General features: G+C 33.8%; 2 protein-coding genes across 2 annotated transcripts; both read right to left on the minus strand.

Moving 5' to 3' along the window:
• Positions 1–10563: 10563 nt before the first annotated feature.
• LOC131614813 (monothiol glutaredoxin-S11-like) lies at positions 10564–11034 on the minus strand. Its single transcript, XM_058886362.1, has one exon. It carries the CDS (start codon positions 10954–10956, stop codon positions 10657–10659), a length of 300 nt encoding a protein of 99 aa, XP_058742345.1. The 5' UTR covers positions 10957–11034; the 3' UTR covers positions 10564–10656.
• An 11578-nt stretch (positions 11035–22612) lies between these two features.
• Positions 22613–23276, minus strand: LOC131614817 (glutaredoxin-C11-like). Its single transcript, XM_058886369.1, has one exon. It carries the CDS (start codon positions 23187–23189, stop codon positions 22881–22883), a length of 309 nt encoding a protein of 102 aa, XP_058742352.1. The 5' UTR covers positions 23190–23276; the 3' UTR covers positions 22613–22880.
• Positions 23277–24404: the final 1128 nt, after the last annotated feature.

A 24404-nucleotide genomic window follows, 5' to 3' on the forward strand; every position in this document is an offset into this window, starting at 1 on the left:
CCATGGAAAACCATGGATGCAAAGGGTGCCTTACACCTTCCCTTTGCATAACTTACCCCCCGAACTTAGATTTTCTTTAAAGGTTTTTTTTCTGTTTCTTTTTGCCTTTCCGAATATTGTTTGGATAAAATAAAAGTCGGTGGCGACTCTTGCTTACCGCGACATTCCGATTAATAAAAAGTCAGTTCACCGTATTACAGAACTGGCGACTCTGCTGGGGATTAATTTCCGATAAAAGAGGGGTTACCTTAAAAGTTTAGGATTCATTTAAATGTTTTCTATTGTTTGCTTTGTTTGATTTAATTTTGCAGGGCTGTTTTGGGTATTCTGTTGTGTGAAAGATCCTAACCCGGATCTGAGTACCTTAGGTATATGGCATGAGATCAAGGAGACTGCACAGCGTATATTGATGTGGTTGATCTGATGGCCATCGTTAGTGTGGCACATTGGTTTGTCCTGGTGTTCCTTGGGATCCGACCTGAGGAAATGCTTGGCTGCCGCGTGGTGTCATTAAGCACTAATCTGCCCTTAGAACCTTAGTCGAACTTGACTTTGGCCTATTAGAAAGTAGCGAGATGGCTGGCTTTGGTTCCGACCGAAGTTGGTTGATACTCGAAGCTACACTCATATGGACTGGACTTTCAGGACCTTTTCGGTTGACGATTCGATTGCCGAACTGAGATAAGCGCATTCGAGAAAGGTCAATGATATGAGCTCCCTAGAACCCGATCTTTATATAGGACAGGTTTGAACCAACTAAACTTCAGGGGGAGGGTACATACCTATGGACCACGTGCAAGCCCAACTTTAAGGCAAAATCTTGTGACTTGTGTGGCTTATGTGACTTGTGCGACTTGCTTGTGTTTGCTACTAACCTTCGTTTCCTCGCAGGTTTTGTTAAAAGGACTTGTTTGTCCTTACTATTTCACTATACTTAATGAATTGCATTCGCATAACATCATGACATCATGACACCATAAGCATAACATGATCAACTAACCCTTGCAAGGATCTTAGGAATTTAGGGCGCACAATTTCAGGTGCTCTTATCAAGGACTGGATTCCTATCTAAGGGCAAGAGGATTTATTTTCCTCTGGCCACGTACCTTCCAATTCAGAGACTCGATACCTATCAAGGGGCAAGAGGATTTATTTTCCTCTAGCCATGTACCTTCAAATTCAGAAGTATCCCGAATCAGAGGCGATGACCCACTCGATATGGTGAGCTTGATTCTCAAAGAAGGATGTTCAAAGACAAAATTTAGAATCCTTCAAACAAAGACGTGACCAACTCATTTTCTAATGCTGCTAACTAGATTCCTAAAGATCCTTGAAAACATTTCATTTGCATTCATAACATCGCATAACAGGTTTCCTATGATGGATTTCTCATCCTTCCTCGCTGTTTATTTCAGCATCATGAATCTCGAACAATCAGTTAAGGATCTCCAAGCTCAAAACACTGAGTTCCAAGCCTTGATTCTGAATTTGTCCAAGGGGCAAGAAGAGCTGAAAGCCATGCTGACTAAGAAGAAGAAAAAGAAGGGTAAGAAGACTCAGGTGAAAAAGCTTAGACCAATCTTGCAACTCAGGGATGCTGAACCCTCTGAAGATAGTGATGAGGATGAGCAAGATGATGATGTTAGTATCAAAACTGATGCAAAAAGTAACCATGATTCTGCCAAACCCTCTGAAGAAGAAGAGGACTATCACCATGAGGATGAACATCCTGATGACAAATACAAGATGTTAGAAGAGCGTCTGAGAAGTGTGGAAATTCAGAAGGTACCTGGGCTGGATTTTGAAGAGCTTGGACTTGTGCCTGGGGTCGTTATTCCTCCAAAATTCAAGACTCCCGCTTTTGCTAAGTATGATGGAGTCTCTTGTCCAAAGATGCACTTGAGGTCTTATGTAAGAAAGATTCAGCCCCACACTGCTGATAAGAGGCTCTGGATCCATTTCTTCCAAGAGAGTTTATCTGGAACTCAACTCGAATGGTACTATCAACTGGAAAGTACCAACATCCGTACTTGGGAAGATTTGGTTGTTGCTTTCTACCAGCAATACCAATACAATGCTGACCTCGCACCTACTCGCATACAACTACAAAGCATGTCTATGGGACCCAAGGAAAGTTTCAAGGAGTATGCTCAAAAATGGAGAGATCTAGCTGGAAGAGTCAAACCCTCCTTGAATGATAGAGAATTGGTTGATATGTTCATGAATACACTGACTGGTCCTTTCTACAGCCATTTGCTGGGAAGTTCGTCATCTGGATTCACTGACCTCATACTGACTGGGGAACGTGTTGAAAGCGGTATTCGAAGCGGTAAAATTCAAGTGGCTACGTATGCTAATACCTCGAAGAAAGTGCACAATGAGAGGAATGAATCTAATACTGTGGGGACGGTCCTAGCCTCCAATCAAGTGCCGACACAACAAAGGGGCAACCAACGTAAACAAGGTGCATCTAAAAGGCAATTCACAAAGATCAACATAACTTTGGCCGAAGCGTTACAACAGTTGCTTAAAACAGGGTTGATTACTTTAAAGGATCCTCCTCTGAAGCCCAACACCTTATCTCATCAATATAATCCTAATGCAAGATGCGCTTATCACTCTGATAGTATTGGGCATGACACAGAGAATTGTTGGCCGTTGAAGAACAAGATCCAAGATATGATCGACGCTGGCGAAATTGAGTTCGGCACCCCTGCAACTCCTAATGTGATCACTGCTCCCATGCCTAATCACAACAAGATTGCTAATGCTATGGATGGCTAGAAGGATGAACTTTTTAGATCATTAGATTTACTTTCATTTGCAATTTCTATTCTGTTTGTTTAAACATTCGAATTATGATAGACATTATCTGTTTTAATAATTATCATCAGTGCATTGCATATGATTGTCTTGAGTACGTTATTTCGTTATCACTCATTTTAAATTGCGTATTTACTTTGCATATGTTTTATGTTTATTCAACTCTTGCTAAGCTGTAAGCCTTTTGAGGGAGGATGACGAAGACGATACCGCAACCTCATATAGTATGCTTTTGAACAGACTATGCTGACGATGTACAGGCATTGTTTCAATTCCTAAACAGTGGAGATATAAGGATGTTAATCCCTCGTTAACCCCTTTGAGCCTAAGAAGTAGAAGTTTTCTTTCTTGTACTAATTAAAAACCTTGATCATAACCTGGGGCAGGGTAGTTCTCAGTTAATTTGGCTGTGCATTCTATTTTAAGAGAATCATTTAGTACATCTTTCAACAAAGGTTTCAATCAAAAGCGTTCATCCGCACACATCAAAGAAGTGTCGGAGACGTCAATCAAAAGATAATGACGGTTCATCAATCATCAAACAAGGCAGTCAATATCTTTCAAAAAGAAAAAAATGGAAAAAACATATACACAAAGAAAAGCCTGCTAAGTCAAAAAAGACTTAGGCAAAAATCAAGGCGTCCCGCTGACTGTAAGCTCAAAAGAGACAGTTCAGGCAAAAGTTAGGGATATCAAAAAGATGAAAAAAGAAGTCAATAAATTCTTGAACAACTCAAAGTTGTGACTACCAAAAGGAAGAAGTGACTGCCATCTCAAAAGTTCTCTCTGCTTGTGAACCATCATCATTATCAAAGGTGCAAATCCAAAAGTCTCTTGGAACCTGAATGCGTAAGTTGAATTAACTGAGCTTAGGACTGAAGATCATCACGAAGAGGGTTGGGTACAATCAAATTTTGAGCCTTTATCCTTTGTTTCTTAAACCGTGAACCAAGCCACGTTACAACCCTTGAAAGTCCTAACTGAAGCATGGTTAGTTCGAAAGCATACTTTCACAACAAAAGGTATCCCGACTCCTTAAGGTTTACAAAAAATGCTGAGTTGATATTTCGTTTTACAAACATCACGTTGTTACAAATATCATGTTTTTCCAAATATTCACGCTTTTACATCTTTTGTTTTAATGTTTTTTAAAACTCAAGACAAACGTATGCACTGCATCTCATGAATTAATTATTAAACATATTCTGCTACATAATTTCAAATGTTAGCATCAGAAAGAACTAGCACAGGGTATGACTAATGACTCAAAGTTATCCCAACCAACAAAGATTACTCCAAAGAAGCAATGTATCCTACATATACAAGGGGCATGACGCAGTTTATCCAATCAATCTGGGGCAATCAAGTCAAGAATCGAAGAATCTCTCAAATTCTAAACAGTCAAGGGCATACACCCAAGTGGGCCCGAAGCTACTTCCCGATCAGTCAGGGGCATCATACGATTACTAGGGGCATGTCGCCCATAGTGCACATCTCATAAAGTCCTCGCAAGGCGAATCTTCCCAAAGTTCCTACTAGCAGGGGCAAATCTATGCAAGTCCAGTTCGACATCTTGATCAATACTCAGTGACGTGTCCTAATCAAATCCAGGGATGGTAGTTGCTATAATACTGGGGGAAATATTCAAGGCATCCATGCCTTCCCGCAATTCCGATTTCACAAAACCATATCCCCACAGAGCAATCCTCAAGAAGATATCTTCAAACATACTCGTCCTGACAAAGACATAGCTCCTCAACAAAGTTTACATTTTCAACACTGCTGGTTCTCCAACACTTTGTTCTTCTCCAACATGGTTTATTAATATTTCTTATCCCCAGTCAGGGTAAATCAAGTTACTGATCATCCCCAAGCAGAAACCATAAATCCCCGGCTACACATCTTCAAAACAAGATCAAATATCCAATCCACAAGGATACATAGATTTGTTTTCTCAGAACAACATCAGTCATACATCATATACATCACATACATATTCATACTTTGCATACATTACTTTATGATAAACATACAGGAGAAACTCGTCATACAATACATGCATCATGACATTGCATACTTTGTTTTCAGGTTCCGCCTCGACAAACATTCCTTTCAAATATAATCGAGATTAAGATTCGTTCTGACAAGCCTTTTTTATATTCCAAAACTTCATCAAAATAACTTATCAACTGCAACGTACAAGCATTCTCAGTCAGATATGGTTTAATGAATAACTCGTTCTGACATTCTTAATCAGATATGGTCTAATATACGACCCGTTCCGGTATTCTTAATCAGATATGGTCTAATATACGACCCGTTCCGGTATTTTTAGTCAGATATGGTCTAAATGTATGACTCGTTCTGGCATTATCCATCAGATATGGTCTAATATACGACCCGTTCCGGTATTTTTAAGTCAGATATGGTCTAAATGTATGACTCGTTCTGGCATTATCCATCAGATATGGTCTAATATACGACCCGTTCCGGTATTTTTAGTCAGATATGGTCTAAATGTATGACTCGTTCTGGCATTATCCATCAGATATGGTTTAATGTATGACTCGTTCTGGCATTATCCATCAGATATGGTTTAATGTATGACTCGTTCTGGCATTATCCATCAGATATGGTTTAATGTATGACTCTTTTTGGCATTATCCATCAGATATGGTTTAATGAATAACTCGTTCTGATATCCCTCCTCAGATATGGTCTAATGTACGACTCGTTCTGCTATTTCTCTTCAGACATAGTCTAATGCATAGCTCGTTTTGATATTCCTCTTTAGATATGGTCCAAGGTATGACTCATTCTGACATTCCTCTACAGATATGGTCTAAATGTATGACCCGTTTCTCTCATCACGAACAACGCTAACACGATCAATCTCTAACAAATACTTCTCAAACACTCCAAACCGAATCTAATGCATGATTTGCTGGATGGCATCTTCAAGCCCATCTCCGACAAAAGTCCCTACATCAGCTAGGGCAAATTTCTTGGTATTCTAGTGTTCAATCATCTTCCACCTTCAGATACCGACTGGCATACAGACCACTCTACATCTTCAGGTTTAAGATAATTGAACAGGGGCAGCTGTCATACCCCAAAATTTTCCCATGTTATTTTTCACACATAAAATCAGAACAAAAGACAAAGCTCCAAAACACACTCTCCTATACAAAAGCTCTGAATTAGGGTTTGATTAATTCAATGGAAAATCATTGAATCAATGGCTCAAGGTGGTTCCATAGGGTCACTAACATCCCAAAGTATCTCCATATAAAGTTTCAAGTCAAACAGAGCAAATTTAGTCCCTCAAATCCTGATTAGGTCAACAGTCGACTCTCAAGGGCAAAACAGTCATTTCAAGTCAATATATAGTCAAAACTCAAGATATTTGGTCAACAACATCCTCATAACCCTAAAATCATCATTTGATCAAGGGTTGATCATGATGATGCAAGGAAAGATCAGGGAAGTCAAAAGTCAAGAGTTACTATTTTGGGCATGAACTAAAAAAGTCAACCAAACTTTGAAAATTCACCAAATATTCATACTTCATCAGAAAAATTCCCACCAAAGCTCATTTTGAAGAGAATTCATTCCTCTATCCAATGGTCCAAGAATCAGAGCCCATAGGTCAATGGTTTAAGAGATATGGCTTCATACATTATAGGTCCTTTTCAAAAGTCAACAAAAAGACATTTTTTTCAAAAGGTCATAAAATGAGAATGGAAAATGATTTTGATATAGGACCAAAGACATTGGTTAGAGGACTCTCTAAGGTTTCCAAAATGTCCTGGAACACTTCCATACCTCAAAAAATGAGAGAGATAGGCCTTGTCAAAGTTAGGCTATTTTGGAGGGAAAAATGTGAAGGAATTCAAATATTTTGCAAATAGGCCCAAGTTCTTTTGATCCAATCTTGCTATACAAGTCATTTAGAAGCTCCATTTGCCATGTCACGAATTATGGATGAATAATTGATTTTATATGATTTTTTTTATTCATTAAAAATACAAGACTAATCAAATATTTTGAAAGAAAATAGGAAAAGATGATTTTATTTTGTTTCTAATCAAATTAAATCATCATTTAAGTCATATATTTGATTCAGATTCGTGGTCAAGAGAATTGGAAGAAAAAGATTGAGATTTGGCCATAGTTAGAAATTTGCAAAATCAAATTCCAATCAAAGTTGCAAATCATGATTCAATGAGATTCTCTACAAATATGTTGACCTAAAACGTTCCAATATAAATACACAACTGATCCAAACCCTAAGGGAACGAGAAATCTGCAGTGCAAGAGTCAAAACCGAGTCCAAAAATTCAGAGAAATTTCAAAGTTGAATTCTGAGTTAGAAGCGAATTCAGAGCATTTCTTTGATCCAAACACATTCCTTGAAGATTGTTGAAGCTATCCAGACCATCACCATCAATTTACACGATCAGAATCAACCCCTAAGAAGCTCCACGGTTTGCTTTTCTTTTTCTTATCGATTCGCATTATACAAGCATCATTGATCATATTGGAATGCATATTTGTGTTTATCTCAATGTTCTGATTGTTTCTGGAGAATTAATTGTGTTCTTGTGATGTCTCGAGCGATATGCCATAGCTAGGGTTTGTGAGCTCGAAAGAGGGCTTCCTTGTTCAGATAAAATTGGGACAAATCTCAGGTACCAATGAGTTCGTGACCTCGGGACGATATCAATGGTGTATATGCGCCATATTTTTGTTCTGTTTTGTGTTGTTCGCTATTTTTCACAGGTATAAAAAGTATGGCCTTTCGTAGCGCTTCAACAAAAGCGCTGTAAAAACGCATGCTGCAATCTCCCAAGGAAGAAGATGAGGACGTGTCAACGTCCTATTGGCCAGTTTCAAACCGGTTCGCGCGCGCTGAGACTATGATGTGCAGACGGATCCGGTGCAACATGAAACACGCGTTAGCGTGCACCCTCGTGTCTTCAGCCACTAGATCTCATTAAAATCAAATCCAACGCACCAAGCCATGCCAGTCTACCATGCTCCCTCACACGCGCGCTGCACAGGATTACACGCTAAGTTTCCTAATTTTTTTTTTATTTTTATTTATTCAAAAACTATTTCATTATATATTTATATATTTGTATTAGTTATTTGTTCTTTTTATTTTTACTTATAAAACTATATGTATATTTTCTAAAAACCTTTTTTTTATATAAATAATCTTTAATTTATTTCTTTTATATTATTAATACATTATATTTATTATTTATTTTCCTTTTATCTACTTATTTGTTTATAATATATAATATTTATTTTATTTAAATTACTTTATTCATATATTTATTTGTTATCTTTTATTTAATTATATTTATTTATTTATATATTTTCAATAATTCATGTATGCATTATTTTAATTCTAAAAATTCATAAAAAATGTTTTTGCCTGGTTTTATTTACTTTTTCCGATTTAATTAATTAGGTCGCGAGATCAATAATTAATTAAATCGATTTACGTCCGAATCAGGGTTTACGAGAATTAACCCTACGCTAAATTATTTTCTTTTCTGTGCCTTTTCAGGGTTAGCAATATGGTTAATCCCGACTACGCGCTCGATCCAAAATACGAAGTTAAGTACTCTATTTAATTTAATTTAATTTAAATTCTATTTTATTTTTAGAATTAGGGGTTTGTTTTGCTTTCATCCCTTCTGCCTTGCCTTTTTCAGGATCAACCCTAAAGGCACCTTAGCAACCATATCAAATTAAATTCAAAAGCTAAGTATTATCTCGCATCTAATTCAAATAATCGTTCTTTTTTCATTTTATTTTGTTTCCTTAATAAATTAGGGATAAAATTAAATATCAATGAACTGCCTATACACTCACGCCTTATTTGTTTCTTTGCTCATTCCTAATGGTCAGAGTCGATGCTTCTGGCAAACCCTTGCCCTCAACCCTGTCAGGCAAATGCCAAGCTAAGTACCTTCTCCCTATTCTATTTTTAATTTATTATCCTATTTTCTTTTGTAGTTAATGAGGTTTGCCCTCGAATTTGATAATGCACTCACTATATGTTTTCTGTCTTGTCTCTTTTCTTTTCAGGGTTTATCAATTGCCAAAGTTACGTTGTTGGTAACCCTAAATCTCATTTTATTTATGCTTTTTATTATTATTACTTGTATTATTATTACTTGTGTCAAACCCTGATAAGGGATCCGCTGGTTTCATTGTCCCCTTCCCCTTTATTACTTTATAACTGCGTGGTTAGTAATCTTAGGGAGTGCAAGCCTCAAACTGAATTAGAATAACTAATTAAAAGATAAATATCTGAATTAACCACGTGATTGTTGCACACACACACCCTAATGGGGTAACCTCTCTGTTGCCTTGTTGCTTGTTGCCTGTTGCCTTCGTTTTTTTTGCAGAATAAGCCATGTCCCTCGAATACGAGGATACCTCAGCCTGTTGCCTCGATAAAAAGGTCACGACCCTAAATGATGCTGCCTTCGATACACAATATGACCTCGACCCTCGGAAGTTGCCTACGGAAAAAGGCTGAGGTATCTTCTGGCTGCCTACGAAATGGCTTATTCTGATCCTTGCCTTAGACTACCTGCCCTTCTATGGCATGGGACAGTCTTATGGCAAAGGATGCTTCGATGACCCTTCAACCTCCAAACGAAAGGCTTCCTGCCCTCTTATGGCAAGGATAGACCCTTTCATTCTGAAAGGCTAAAAAGAGACCTATTATCTGAGTTTAAGGTAATTGCCCCTAATTGCCTTGCAATGCTCATCTTTAATATTCTTTCTCACAATTCTTCGAAAACTGGCTACGCTCATTTACGAGCTAAAGTCCACTTTTTTCTTTCATCTACTTTTTCTAAAGACAAACGAGCAAGCAAGGCAATTAAGAGCCCATGGAAAACCATGGATGCAAAGGGTGCCTTACACCTTCCCTTTGCATAACTTACCCCCCGAACTTAGATTTTCTTTAAAGGTTTTTTTTCTGTTTCTTTTTGCCTTTCCGAATATTGTTTGGATAAAATAAAAGTCGGTGGCGACTCTTGCTTACCGCGACATTCCGATTAATAAAAAGTCAGTTCACCGTATTACATTCATTCATAAAGGGCGTAAATTATATTTAAAAAGGATGTAATTAAGAACGTATTTACACCAAATTTTTATTAAAAAGGGTGTAATTAAAATAGGGTGTAAGAACGTATTTACACTCGATTTTTATTAAAATAGGATGTAATTAAGAACGTAACTACACCCGATTTTTATTAAAATAGGGTGTAATTAAGAACATAATTACACCCAATTTTTATTAAAATAGGGTGTGATTAAGAACGTAATTACACCCGATTTATATTAAAATAGGGTGTAATTAAGAATGTAATTACACCCGATTTTAATTAAAACAGGGTGTAATTAAAAACGTAATTACACCCGCTTTTTATTAAAATAGTGTATAACATAGGATATATTTACACCCGATTTTTATTAAAATAGGGTGTAATTAAGAACGTAATTACACCCAATTTTTATTAAAATAGGGTGTAAACTAGAACGTATTTACACCCGTTTTAAACGGGTGTAAATTCGTTAGACATTTCTCACCTGGTGGATATACACCCGATTTTTATTAAAAATAATGGGTGTAAATTTAATAAAAAACGGGTGTAAATTAACTTTTTTGTACTAGTGACTACTTGTACAAATTTTATAATGATAGTGATTTGAAGCCCTATGCTTATTTTTCCAACAAAGTTAATTAGTAGCAGGAACATATAATTTGCATGTGTTCCAAATATCCAAGCTAGTTAAAGTATGTTAAACTCTATGTGGCCTTAGTAGTGGAACAAGTGAGCCCCTTAAATGGAGGGACATTACTTCATTGGTGGACCCCACCAGCTTTCCTCCAATGAATACCGCAGGGACAGGTGCATTACAACCCAACCTTTTTATAGCATTCTCCATTTCTTTCCCTTCAGGATCTTTGTCAATTTCATGAATCACAGGGTACACTCCAATTTCTTGAAATAAAAAGTTAACTGCATAGCATAAACAACAAGAGCTCTTTGTGAAAATCACCACACCCTTTTCTGTAGCCAATCTCATCACCTTCTCCATCTTAATTAATAAAACCAATTCTAAATAAAATGTACAAACAAATATTTTATTGCAACAAGAAATATATACAAAACTTTATATTTAGGTGAAGCTTGAGGTTATTTAAAAGAGAAAGTATGGTAAGCTATTTATAGGGAGGTAGAAATTTAGCTAGGTGTGTGAATTGTTTATTCTTTGAACAAATTAAAGCACATTCAAAAGAGGTATTGCTTTTTAGATGCCCAATAATTATGGAGATATAATTAAGATACTTCTATTCCACTTTAGACTGAATAAAATGAAAGAGATTATTTACATATTCATATGCTGATATGCTTCAAACAGTAGAGAGATTATGAAATTATAGCCGTATATTAACATATTAGGCTTAAATCCCCCCTTTTTCCCATGTATCGATTGCAATATTAGTCCTTTCTTTTTATTTTTCAAGCAAATTTTGGTAACACTATTTTTCTCTCATTTTTATTTGACAATCGCTTTCTAATTTTTTTCTCGAATTCAATTCATGGTGTTGCTATTGTTAGAACTACATTAACACACGTGTATGGTACATATCAGTCTTAATCCTATCTTTTTTGAAAATGTCAGTGAAGGTGTGGAAGAAATTAGTCAAAATTTAAAAAAGGTTTATGTGGAATGGTGTGAAGAATGATTCCAAAACTTCTTGAGTGAAGTGGTCTGATGTCCTTAAGAAAAAAAGGTGGTTTAAATGTTAGAGATTTTTGGCCGCCTAATTTAGCTAAATTGGCCAAGTGGAGTTGAAGACTTATCTCATGTGCCTTTGGCCTTTGGTGTAATATTCTTACATATAGATATGGAGTCACGATTACTTCTTCTTTGAATGATGGCAGATCTTCGGGTTATGCTATGTTTCCTCTTGATGAAAATGAGTGTCTCTTCTTAGGTCTAGATAAGAAGAACTCTCTAATTGGTTCGAGAAAGGATTGAGTAAGAAGGTGAAGTCTTGTCCTCGGATCCCATTTTGGGCGAAATCGGGAACGTCCCTCTTAAGATTAAGTTTTAAGGACTTTTCACCATCTCTCAATCTGAAGATGGTAGTGTGGGAGAGATGGGTAGGTATGAAAATGAGAGGATCTCTTAGGACTTAAGATGGAGGAGACAATTTTTTTCTTCCTTGAAAATCTCTGGTTTCTGATTTCTGATCACAAAACCATTATTTATACACTACTAATTAGACTTACAATTACTAACTAGGACAAAAACTATTTAACCAACTTAGTTAGTTTTAGTTACTTGTATAAAAAGTAACTAACTTAATCACTTTGTTACTAATAATACAAGTAACTAACTAAAACATTCCAAACATAATCTACACTTCAATGTTCCATGTTAATTCAAATTCTCTACACTTACATTAAACATGCTAATATGACAATGTATTGCCACACTTACAAATTCAGAGTGACACGATAGTAGTAAAGCTTAATATTAATATATGTATCTATGTTACCACTTTTGGATTTGTCCTTTATATAGGAATAGAGATTCTGAATTTTTGTGTGTATCTTCCTTTCCAATGATTTAGTTGTTGAGAAATGAGTTGTTAAAGTTGTACAATGTGAACGCGATTCTTATCCATTTATTCCTTATATTGATTTTTGTTCTAGGTTGGTAACTAAGGCCAAGTAGGGCGCAAGGCCCAACACCAGGGGAGACACAGTATGGCAAAGACATTAAAGATAATCAAAATAACTACTTGTGACTCCTTTTGAGATAACCAATAAAGTCCCTTTGATTCATCCTACGGTCGTCCACATCTCATGCTCTCCCTTTACATTTAAGTTACTAAAAAACTCCCATATAAAAGGAAACTTAGGGCACCATATTGTAGGTACCTCCACTTCCATTTGAAATTTCACTATTTAGTTCCTTCACTAACTTGAGCTCCACCAACCACATCGGAATCGAAGAACAAATGTAACGCAACATTCTATTCAGCATAATCATTCATCAACTCGTTCTCACGTAGAACATTGGCGTTTTATGTAGAAATTCAATATTATATCTCTACCATTCTTCTACTCCCAAAGCTTAGATCTACCTCCCAAGCCGAACTCACTAAATTTGCGACCAAATTCATCTCACTTGAGTCATCAAGCAATTGCATCGTCAAAAATTAGTGGTCATCATAAGTATACTACCCCTACTCCGTAGCCAAACACATTGCATCATGAGAAGATATAAGAATCTTCTTATCTTCTTCCACTCATAGTGAAAATTTATGACTAGTTTTCATTGTTCTCTATATCGTTTCTACCAATTCCGTAGATGGATGAAAAACATTTAACACAAACAATTAAAAATAAATAATTTAAGAGATAAATCATTTACAAAGAATAAAACTTAACGGATCACATGGTTCATACTATTATGGAAAATTCATTTGAGAGGAACCAAATCTAAAGAAAATAGCCTCTCATACTTAAGATATTCATGTCTATCTATTACAAATTAAAACAATAAATTAAACTTACAATAATCATGGATGATTCCCTAATGAGTGAGTCTCATAGTCAAGGTTTTAAATAACAGTTGGCATTCGTGTTTTGTTTGAATATAGGCTTTTAAGATCTCGATCGATACATGTGTTACAACAGTGATTGCGGTCATCGCGGTGTAAATTAATTGTTATAATTATTAATAATTAATAATAATTAATGATTATTAGTGTGTTCTAAAATGACAAGAATATTTTAAAGTGAAGAATTTGAAAATAGACAACACTTTGTGTCATGTTGCAGTAAGCAATTTATATTTTGAATTCAGATATAGGCAACACTCCTTGAAATGCTACAGAATGCAAAACTGTACAATCTTTAAAAATTGTTGATGTAGAAATAGTGCAACGTTTTAAAAGTGTTATTGTAGGCGAAACAATGTAACATTTAGCAAATGTGTTGCTAAAAGGGTGTGTTTCATCAAGGGCCGCGCAACCTTATGAAACAACACTAATTTTTCCTATAAATTGAGCATTCGAGATCCAGAAAAGCACATCCGAAAAACCTATCATCTTCACCAAAATTTCTAAACACTTTTTGCTGCATTCGAGTTTTCGTCGTTCTTGCGCAAACTCAATAAAAAAATTAAATTATCATGGATATTATTGCGTTCCAACTCTAAGACATTTGAGAGTGTTTGCAATACGTATAAAAAAAGTAATGTCGTTCACGATTCTAGTCTCGATATATTTGTTTTAAATTATTTTTCTAACATTAATCACAACTTATTCTTTATGATATTAAAAAATAAAAGGCTAAATTACTGTTTTGGTCCCCCTATTTTGGTGTTTTCACAATTTTAGTCCCCCTATTTTGTTTTTAAACACTTTCGGTCTCTCATCTCTATTTTAGCTTAAAATAACACTGAAGTTTCACTTTTTAAAATAGGTAGATCATCCTCAAGTGGGATGGGGGACCAAAAGTGAGGATGGGGACTAAAGCAACATATTTTAAAATGTGACAAATAAGCATTTTTTGTAGCCAAAGTGAGAATGAGGAACCAAAAGTGTTTAAAAATAAAATAGGGAGACTAAAATCGTGAAAACATAAAAATGAGAGATTTAACCAAAATTAAAGGATAAATATGTTTTTAGTCCCTATAAAATTATTTATTTTGGCACCTTCTCAAATTATTTTCTCACGGTTTTTTCTTTAGGAAACGGAATGTTTTTTTAAACCTTGCATAGTGTATAATTCAAGAGGGTTAATTTTCTTTGGGTTCTATTTCAGTAGGTTAAAGTTAGTGAGGAGTGAGGACAGTCATTATTCGTGTAAGAAATGAACTAAAGAAGGTTTGTACATCTATTTGTAGATTTCATAACATTAATTTTTAGTAATATTTTTAGCTATAAAAGTGTTGCAACGATTTTATTCATCAAAAAAACAGTAGATCAGAGGTTGGTTATTAGCTATTTGCCATAATTGATTTATGCTATTATTTTCTTCAAATAGCCGTAAAAGAACTATGCTATTTGCTATTTTAAATATTTTAAAATTTCATAACAATTATTTACCACTAAATTGTGATGGTCCAGTGGTAATTGCAATAGATTTCCTCTTCACTTTAGAAGGTCACGGTTTCATACCCCTATTCCACTCAGGGGTGTGCATGGATCAAGAACCAAACCAAATTGAACCATATATGTGGTTTGGTTTGGGTTTTAAAACCGTTTTCATAAAATTGGTTTATTTTTTTAAAACCGGTTTACATGTGGATCGGTTCGGTTTTAAACCGGTTTCTCACAAAAAACCAATTTTAAAAAAAAACTAGTTTTAAACCGGTTTCTCTCAAAACCAATTCAATACTTAAAATCAATTGTAATCCCTTTGAATTAATACCAACTTTTTAAACCGAATTCTCACATAAATTATTTTATTCATTTTAAATAAATACCAACTTTTTAAAATTAACTCAACACTTAAAATCAATTTTATTTCTGTTATAGCTTATATCATTGTACGTCGAATAATCTGTTCCACTAAATAGTTTTATAGTTTGCATGTATATATAGTTCTGCTCAGAAGTAATTTGTAGTAACCATTAATAAATTTATGAAATTACTACAGTATGTATTAAAGCTCAATTCTGTTGTATTATATTGGTGAATCATAAAAAAGACAAGCATGTAAATTTAATACATAATAAAATTTGGATACCCAATAACTAAACCACATTATTAATGTGGGTACCGGTTTAAAAAAATGGATATCCAATTTTATATTTTAACATTTGGATTGGGTTTTAAAAACTGGACCAATTTAGATACCAATTTGGTTATAAATAACCGGTTTTTTTACACACCCCTAATTCCACTACTCATAATTGAAAAAGATTATCTTGATTAAATATAGTGATCCTGATATTATCTTGTATGTTGATTGAGAATTATGCATTCCTTTTCGAGAAGGGAGTAGTGTTCCTTTTACAAGCCCAATACGCTACATTTTCCTTTTTTGTGATTACAAATAAAATCTGAATATAAAAAACAGTTTTGGGCCACTTCCCTTGGACCCCAGCACAGTTTGCTTTGCCACAGACAATTTTTTATCCAACCCCTATCCTCCTAGAAATTCGCGGCAAAATTTCTTAAATGCCTCTATATTTTGGAAGTACATCTCCGAATGTATTTTTTTTTTAAAAACGGTTATTTCGAAAGTGCATATCCGAAGACACTTTTTTTATAGAAAAAATATGACTTCGGAGATGCAGTTCCGAAAAACACTTAAAATTTTTCGGATATGCATATCCGAAAAAACTCAATAATTATTAAAAAATTAAAATCAAGGTGAATCAATACAATCAATAGTATTAAGTAAAATATATTATTAAATTTATATTATTATAAATTTATATTAAAATAAGAATAAAGTAGTAAATAATTTTATTCTTACTTGATCTCTCTTATTTCAAATTTTTGTTAAATAATTATTAATGTATTTATTTTTTATATAATCATAATTGTTGTGTATTAGTAATAATTTTAGTAATTATTAATATGAAATTTATCAAAAAAATAATTAAATTTTTATGAGTTTTATTTTTTAGTTTATAATTAGAATTAGAATAGAAATATCAACCGTATAATTATCATTATTATTATTCATAACTTATAGCTTATATCAATTCTATAATATCTGAATTACTCAAATTTTTCAATTTTTTGGAATTTTTTTGGATATGCATATTCGAAAATATCTCTGACAATTTTTTGGAGGGTTTTTTCGGATATGCATATCCGAATTAACTAAAATCCCAATTTTTTTTTGGTGTTTTTGGAGATGCATCTCCGAATTAACCAAAATCTCAAATATTTCGAAGATGCATCTCCGAAGGATATTTTACGGTTTCTAGCAGTGGTTTTCACACCATGGAGGTGGATAAAAAAATTGTCTAATTATAACAATTACTTGCTAGTTAGACTTTAGTTTTTTTCCTTAATTTTTTTGTGATAAAAAATTGTAATAAAATTAATATGAAAATTTTTTGTTAGATTTTTTAGATCGATTTTTAGGAATTTAATTTCTAGTTCTTTTTTAGAATTTTCATTATAAAATATAAAAAATCCATCATAATTCTTGTCAGATTTTTTTAAGTGATTTTAGGAATAATTGTTTAATTTTAACAGGTTTTTCCACACGAATGTACATAGGTGTACGTGTATGAGACCTATGCTAGTCCATGCCCTATTGCTTGCTTTGCTCCTTCTGTTAATTGCTTTTCAATTGGTTCTTTGGGATTTAGATTACTTACTTGATATATAAAAAATATTAGAATTGATCTCTTTTATTTATTTTTTGTTGATTGACTGATGCCATGAGAAGTAGGATAGAGATGCATGACTGGAAGTCCTACACGTGGTAGGCAATGTTTGTTGGTAGCTTAGACCATGTTTTCCTTAAAGTTGCTCTATACTGGATTCCTTTGTTACTTGTTAGCCTTGATTCAAGTTCATAGTTGTGTGTCTAATGCTTGATTAAGTTTAGGGCTTCTTGAGACCTATTTAAGTACTTAAGATGAGGTGTTAACCTTAGGGTTTGTTTTAAGTCTTGTTTAAGTTTGACTTGTTCCTTGAGATTTGTTTAAGTACTCAAGATGAGGTGCTAACCTTTGAGTTTGTTGTAGGTATTTCTTGTTTAATATTACACTTTCCTTGAGACTTGATTAGGTACTCAAGGTGGGGTGTTAACCTTTGTGTTTGTTTTAGGTCTTTCTTGATTAAGATTAGACTTTCCTTGAGACTTGTTTAAGTGCTCAAGATGGGGTGTTGACTTTTAGGTGTTTGGTAAGTCTTTCTTGATTATGAGTAGACTTTTCCTTGAGACTTGTTTAAGTACTCAAGATGGAGTGTTGACTTCTAGGTGTTTGTTAAGTCTTTCTTGATTAAGAGTAGATTTTTCCTTGAGACTTGTTTAAGTACTCAAGATGGGGTGTTGACTTCTAGGTGTTTGTAAGTCTTTCTTGACTAAGAGTAGATTTTTCCTTGAGACTTGATGAGCAACCTGAGTCTATGACCCAACTATCTTAAGTCTCAAAACTCGATACCACTAGTGCACCAGCACTTTCATAACCATCTTCATCTAAGGTAATCACAACTTGAATAGAATCTCCATTATCCTTTCTCTCATGACAATCCTTATTCAAGTGACCGATTTTCCTAACAATTAAAACATTTTACCTTTGATTCGTAAAATCTCATAGATTTGGACATCACTCTATGCTCACTTCCCCCTCTTGAGACACAAAAGCCTTCACCACTATCCTCAATCTTCAAATCTTCTGCCTTTGAAAATTCTTTGGATTTCACCGCCGTCAAGACTTCATTCAAAGTAATAGTAACTTCATTATCATAAAGAAGGGTATCTTAAAATTCTCAAAGGATCTGGGTAATAAGCTCAAGAAGAGTAGATTCTTGTCCTCATCATTAATATTCACCTCAATATTCTCAAGATCATCAATAATCTTGTGAAATGTTGTCAACTGTTCCATCATGGATTTGTTCTCCACCATTTAGAATGAATAGAGTTGTTGTTTCAGACACAGCCTCTAAGCTAAAGACTTCCCTTAGAACTTTATCCCCGAGGCACACAATAACGACACTCCTGGAGTTATCCATCATCTCGGTCTTCTCTACTTTATTAAGGCATGCAGACATTGATGTCTCACCCTTCAAAGCTTCTATACAATTCTCTTGAGTTAAAACCATTTGCATCTTCATTTTCCACAATCCAAAATCGTTGTCTCCAAAAAAATTTATGATCTCCCCTTTAGCATGATGCTCATTTGTAAGTAATATCCCTTTGCCCCATAGTGGACGCCACTTGTTGTGAAAATGATAAGATTCAATTCACATCAAGATATTTAACGTGTGGGACAAAGAATAATGTTAACCAAAATACATTGCCTGCATAATAATAACCAATAATATAGTGAATTAACCTGGCAGAAGAAGATAAATGAAGACGAGAAACACAAAAGGTTTGTTTCTCCAGTTCGATCAAATGATTTACGTCTACGGGAGAGAGAAACTCTCTAATTCACTATAATCCAAAAGTTGTTACAAGAGATTACACAAAGAGTTACAAGAAAATAACCTTTAAATTTCCAAAGAACAAACCCTAATTTTTACCCAAGTGTTTCCCAATCTCTCTAACTCTCAATATAAAAATCACACAAACCTAAGGTGTTTAAAGTGTTTACCAATCCCTTTGATAACCCAAAAAGGCTTTCAAGTTCATGAAATATAATTCTTAGAATTTTACCCTTTGCTTTCTCAATAGAATTTTTACCTTACACTACTACAGAAAACCCATTTAACAACAGTTAGGAAAGATATATAACCATGCAGGACCATGTGTTGTCATGTAGCATGTGGTTGTATATGCGGTACTTACAATCACGGTTCTAGGACCTTTGTTATATTATAGAAAACGCGCACCATATCACAACGGTTCGTTAACCCAACCGTCGTGATATAACTAAAGGTCCCAAGTTTGATTCTCAGCATCAACATTTTGTAATTTATATTATTATGGTCACCGTTCAATATACAATCTCGGTTAGGTTTTATAACCGTTGTAAAAAATACCTCTGTTTTAAATATGCAATTCTTTGCTTCTCAAATTCTTCCCATTTTTTATTTTGTAACTATTATAACCATATCAGAGAATTTACAACATTGTGCATCAACAATGTGCATCAAAGAGCTTAAAAAACAGCAAACATTGTGCATCAAAAGCCAAAATTAATAATTACAAAATGTAATAATTCATTGTGCATCAAAATTCATATTCACATCATCATATACAGAAAATAATTCATTAGCACATCTCAATAAATCAAATAGATGGACCCTTATGCACATTGTGGATATACGCCCAACGCTTACGAAGATCAACAAAGTCCTCAACGGGAAATGGGGTTACGTCGTTAAACATCTACATATGAAAGAGAAAAAAAGTGAATATCATGCATGATAATAAGTTAGTGGTCAACTTATATATTAATATATGTAAACATATTATGACATATATACTTTATCCCATGAATCAACAATGCCGACAAGGACAATGTTTAACATGTGTTTCATGACACAATACCCACACTCGTTTTTCTCGGGTTATTTCCTCTTCTATAAATGAATGTAACCACACAAGAAATTAACCACACATGAATGTAAATGAAAGAAACGGCTAATCGGGCCACTTACTTTAGGAGAGATCCATGAGGGCTTTCCTCTAACATTTTTCATCATATTCACTTGCTCCACAAAACTCTACATTGAATATGAATTAAACATATTACATGCTAAACTACTTACAATATCAAAGAACACAATACAGTTATCGTATTCGTCTTAAATGATATTATGATCAATTGCCAACGATCAGTGAACAAACATGAACATATATATTATTAGTATGTGCTAAAACAAAACTAAATGAATACATAAACATCAATTAGAAAAATACGTACCAACAGAGAAATGGTGCTAAGTAACATTCATTTCCTCCCTCATTTAACTGTTTTTTCAAGTAATCTAGAATTTCTCTTGGTGAATTAAACGCCCATCGAATAAAAAGCGGATCCAAGATTCCACAAATACTCAATTTATTTAACTCTATACAAACACGGTGAATGTACCTAAATGGTTAAAGAAAATGAATAAATTAATTGAGGAAATACAAAAAATGATAATGTTCTATAATGACATGTATATTCAGTTATATACTTAAGTGCACCAAACTTGTAAGATTCTTACGTCCAGCCACTTATATCCACCGAGAAAATTCCTTACATCGTCAGGACTGTAATAGAATAACTCCACACATGAACAATGTTATAGCGGGAGAGGTTGCAATGCATTTATGCTCGCAACGATTGTATATAACATAGTGATTTCATTTGAGTTAGAGTCCAATAACTCGTTGCAATTAGCTGAAAGGGGAAGGGACTGAACAACTTCCTTTAGTAGAAGCACATATTGTATTTTTCAAAATAAGAACTTTTGCTAGAGATTAGCTACGAATTTAACTACGAATTAGATACGAAATTTTATAGGCTCAAGTACCATGTTAACTTTAGCCACGTGACATGCCACGTCAGCATATTTGACCGGTGGCACTGCCACGTGTTAGTGTCACGTCAACTCTGTTAGCGGACGTTAGCAGGAGGGACCAAAAGTGTGGATGCAAAATTTTAGAGGGACCATTCTTTGAAGGAAATGTTTAGAGGGACTAAAAACGAAATCTGATATATTTAGAGAGAACAAAAACTAACTTAATCCGTAAAAATATGTTTGGTTCAGAAGGGGATGAGAGGGATTTTATTAATAATTTACATTTCTATCCTTATCCTTATGATATCTTTATGATATTCAAAGTATAAAAATTCAGAAATATTTTTTTGATAATAAAATATGCATAAATAATTAAACTGTGTTTTGAAGGGATTTTGTTCCCCTTCCCTCCCCTCACCTCCTTAAATTTAAATTAAACACATTTAATTAGATATATTCCCCATGTTTAGTTCACAAAGGATGAGAGGGAATTTATTAATAATTTAAATTTTTATCCTTATCCTTATGATATCTTTATGATATTCAAAATATAAAAATTTATAAATAGTTTTTTATAATAAAATATGCATAAATAATTAAACTTTGTTTTGAAGGAATTTTACTCCCCTTCCCTCCTCCCACCTCCTTTATTTGAATTAGTCAAAATTGGATTGAGGAGAACAAAATATAGCAGTATCTATTTCTTTTCATTTAAACATTTATTACAATTTTTTTATCTCTCAATTTCGGCAGAATAAGAAAAATATTCCCCTATGTCATATAATATTCAAATAATAACATCCAAATAGAACCTAAAAAGACATCGTGCTTACCCTTCCAAGTAATGGAACATATGCAAATGGTAAATCAAAAAGACACTAAATGGGGGTGAGATTTTAATGGAAAACTTCTGTTACTATTCAAATGCCAAAAAGTTACACTCATCTCAAACAATACTATTCTTTGATAAATAAATATGCTTGTTGTCGATATATTTGAATATTTCTTAGCCTATTAGAACTAGGGGGAATTATATCATGTCATTAGATAGAGTGAAATTGAAACATGTTTTCTTGCTAGTATCTCCAAACTAAAGATGTGTATTAAATGTTTTTCTTTAAAGAAAAACATAATATATATGAAAAGTTTAAAATCAAATCCTCTCCGATCGATTTTATAGTAAAGTCAACCGAAGAATATCGATTTTATTGTAAAGTCAACCCAACACTGAAGACTAAATTTTCTTTTTCAATATCATAAAATAGTCAATACAAATTCTAATCAAGTTTCAATTTAGAAAATTTGAAGTGAAATTCTAATTAAGTTTCAATTTGAGAAAATTTGAAGTGGCCAGGGTTTTAAAAAATTGTCTGCGACTACGAAACGGCCGTGGCAAAACAGTTTTGGTAGATGCCGATACCGATACATTATTACTGTTTTATATGTTGAAAAATAGGTTATGGTTAATTTACACTGCGACGATCGCAGTCAGTGTTGTAACATATTATCGATCGAAATTACAAAAGTCTTTACGCAACTACGACTCGTCTGCGACTGTATTTTAAGACCTTGGAAGTGGCATTAACTAAAATAGAGAGGTGTTTTCTCTATTATCCAAGTTTCATAGAACTTTGATATACATCAGCCATAGTAAGCTGGCATTTCATCAAATTACAAACAAAAAAAGAAAAGAAAAGCAAGACTATGTTTACATACACTTAGTTTCAGCCAAAGAGGACACTCATTAAAAAGAAGGAATGTCCCTAGCTTAACCAAATTAGAGCCCCATCACATATACTTCTATGTATACATGGATCTAGCTCTTTGAAGTTTTATTCATTAGTTATCACTAGAACCAAATGGCTCTAGCAGCCATAAGCATTTGTTTGAGAGAACCATCAACATGAAGAGAAATCACATCCTTTGATGACCCTACAAATTTTCCACCAATGAAAACTGCTGGAACTGAAGGGTTACATCCAAGGCTCCTTAGAGCCCTTTCCATTTCCCTACCATAGGGTTCATTGTCTAGGTCATGCACTGCAGGGCTGGCTCCTAGCTCATAGAAGAGCTGTGTTATGCTGTGACACATGTAGCATGAACTCTTTGTGAATACAACTGCAGCTTTCTTTGATGCCAAATCCTTCACTCTATCCATTACTTGAAATGTTGAGTTTCTTAATTAAGATGCTACAAGAGTGTGTGAAATCTTGTGCTTTGTTTTGCTTTGTGGAATTTGAGATTTTAGCACCCTCTTATTTATAGTGGTTGGTGAAGATATTGGATTGTATAAATTGTATATTCTAGGAAAGTAGAAAAAAAATATAAATTATACTTAAAATGGATATAGGAAAAAAAAAAAAGTTCCTTGAGATATTTATTTGGATAAGGGAAATTCAAATTCTCTTGATCCTTTGGTGACTCTGAATGAACATGAACAAGCATCTAGAATCAAACTATTTGAGTGATATAATTGAAATCAATTGGAGTGGGGGGTGAGAGCAATCAATGAAAGGAATAAGAACAAGAACAATATAAATTTAAATAATAATTTATTAATTAGTCTTTCGGCCTTGGTTCTAAGCATCAATGAAATTATTATTCTAATGTGATTTATGCAAACTTCTTCACTAAGGTAGATGGCACAAAATAATGGTGCGTTGTCGATGCAAGAGGCTAGGAGAATGGAATCTTATATGCAATTAGAATTGGAAGTGTTGTGTTTGAAAAAGTCAAAGGCTATGAATGAGTTCCAAGTGTCATACATGAATGAAGGGTATGGTAAAGCTTACTATGAACTAGAGATGTCAACGGGTTAAGATGGTGGTGGTGTGTGTGCTTAGTCTGTCTCTGTCTCAAAATGTTTCCTTTATGGTGTTATATAATCAAGATTGAGTGATTAGCTTAAATTAAAGATAAAAAAAATTTAAACATGCTAAAACTCATTATATGTAAGATAAAGAACAACGACAACTACACTCTTAATTAATGATCAATCAATCATCTAAGAGTGTAACAAAAAAATAAACAAGATTAAGATTGAACCCTCAAAAAATTGTTTACACAATTTCATCCAAATGATATATTCATAGAGATAGAGAGAAGTAGGAAGTAATGTTACAAAATATATATTTCCTAACATATTATTACTTTGACCATAAAACCAACCGAATTAATAATTTTTATTTAAGCAATTTTATTTATTAAAATACTTTTTACCAGGTTCATATTCCCAGACATAGTTATAGTCAAATAGTTTACACGCTTCAAATCTCATAATCAACATTTTGTCATTTTTTGGTTACAAAAAAGGATGTGTTCTTTAAAGTTTTTTTTTTATAACAAAATTAAATATTTTTCACCATGATCCAAA

The sequence above is a fragment of the Vicia villosa genome, linkage group LG1 (assembly GCF_029867415.1).
Source record: "Vicia villosa cultivar HV-30 ecotype Madison, WI linkage group LG1, Vvil1.0, whole genome shotgun sequence".
Taxonomy (NCBI): domain Eukaryota; kingdom Viridiplantae; phylum Streptophyta; class Magnoliopsida; order Fabales; family Fabaceae; genus Vicia; species Vicia villosa.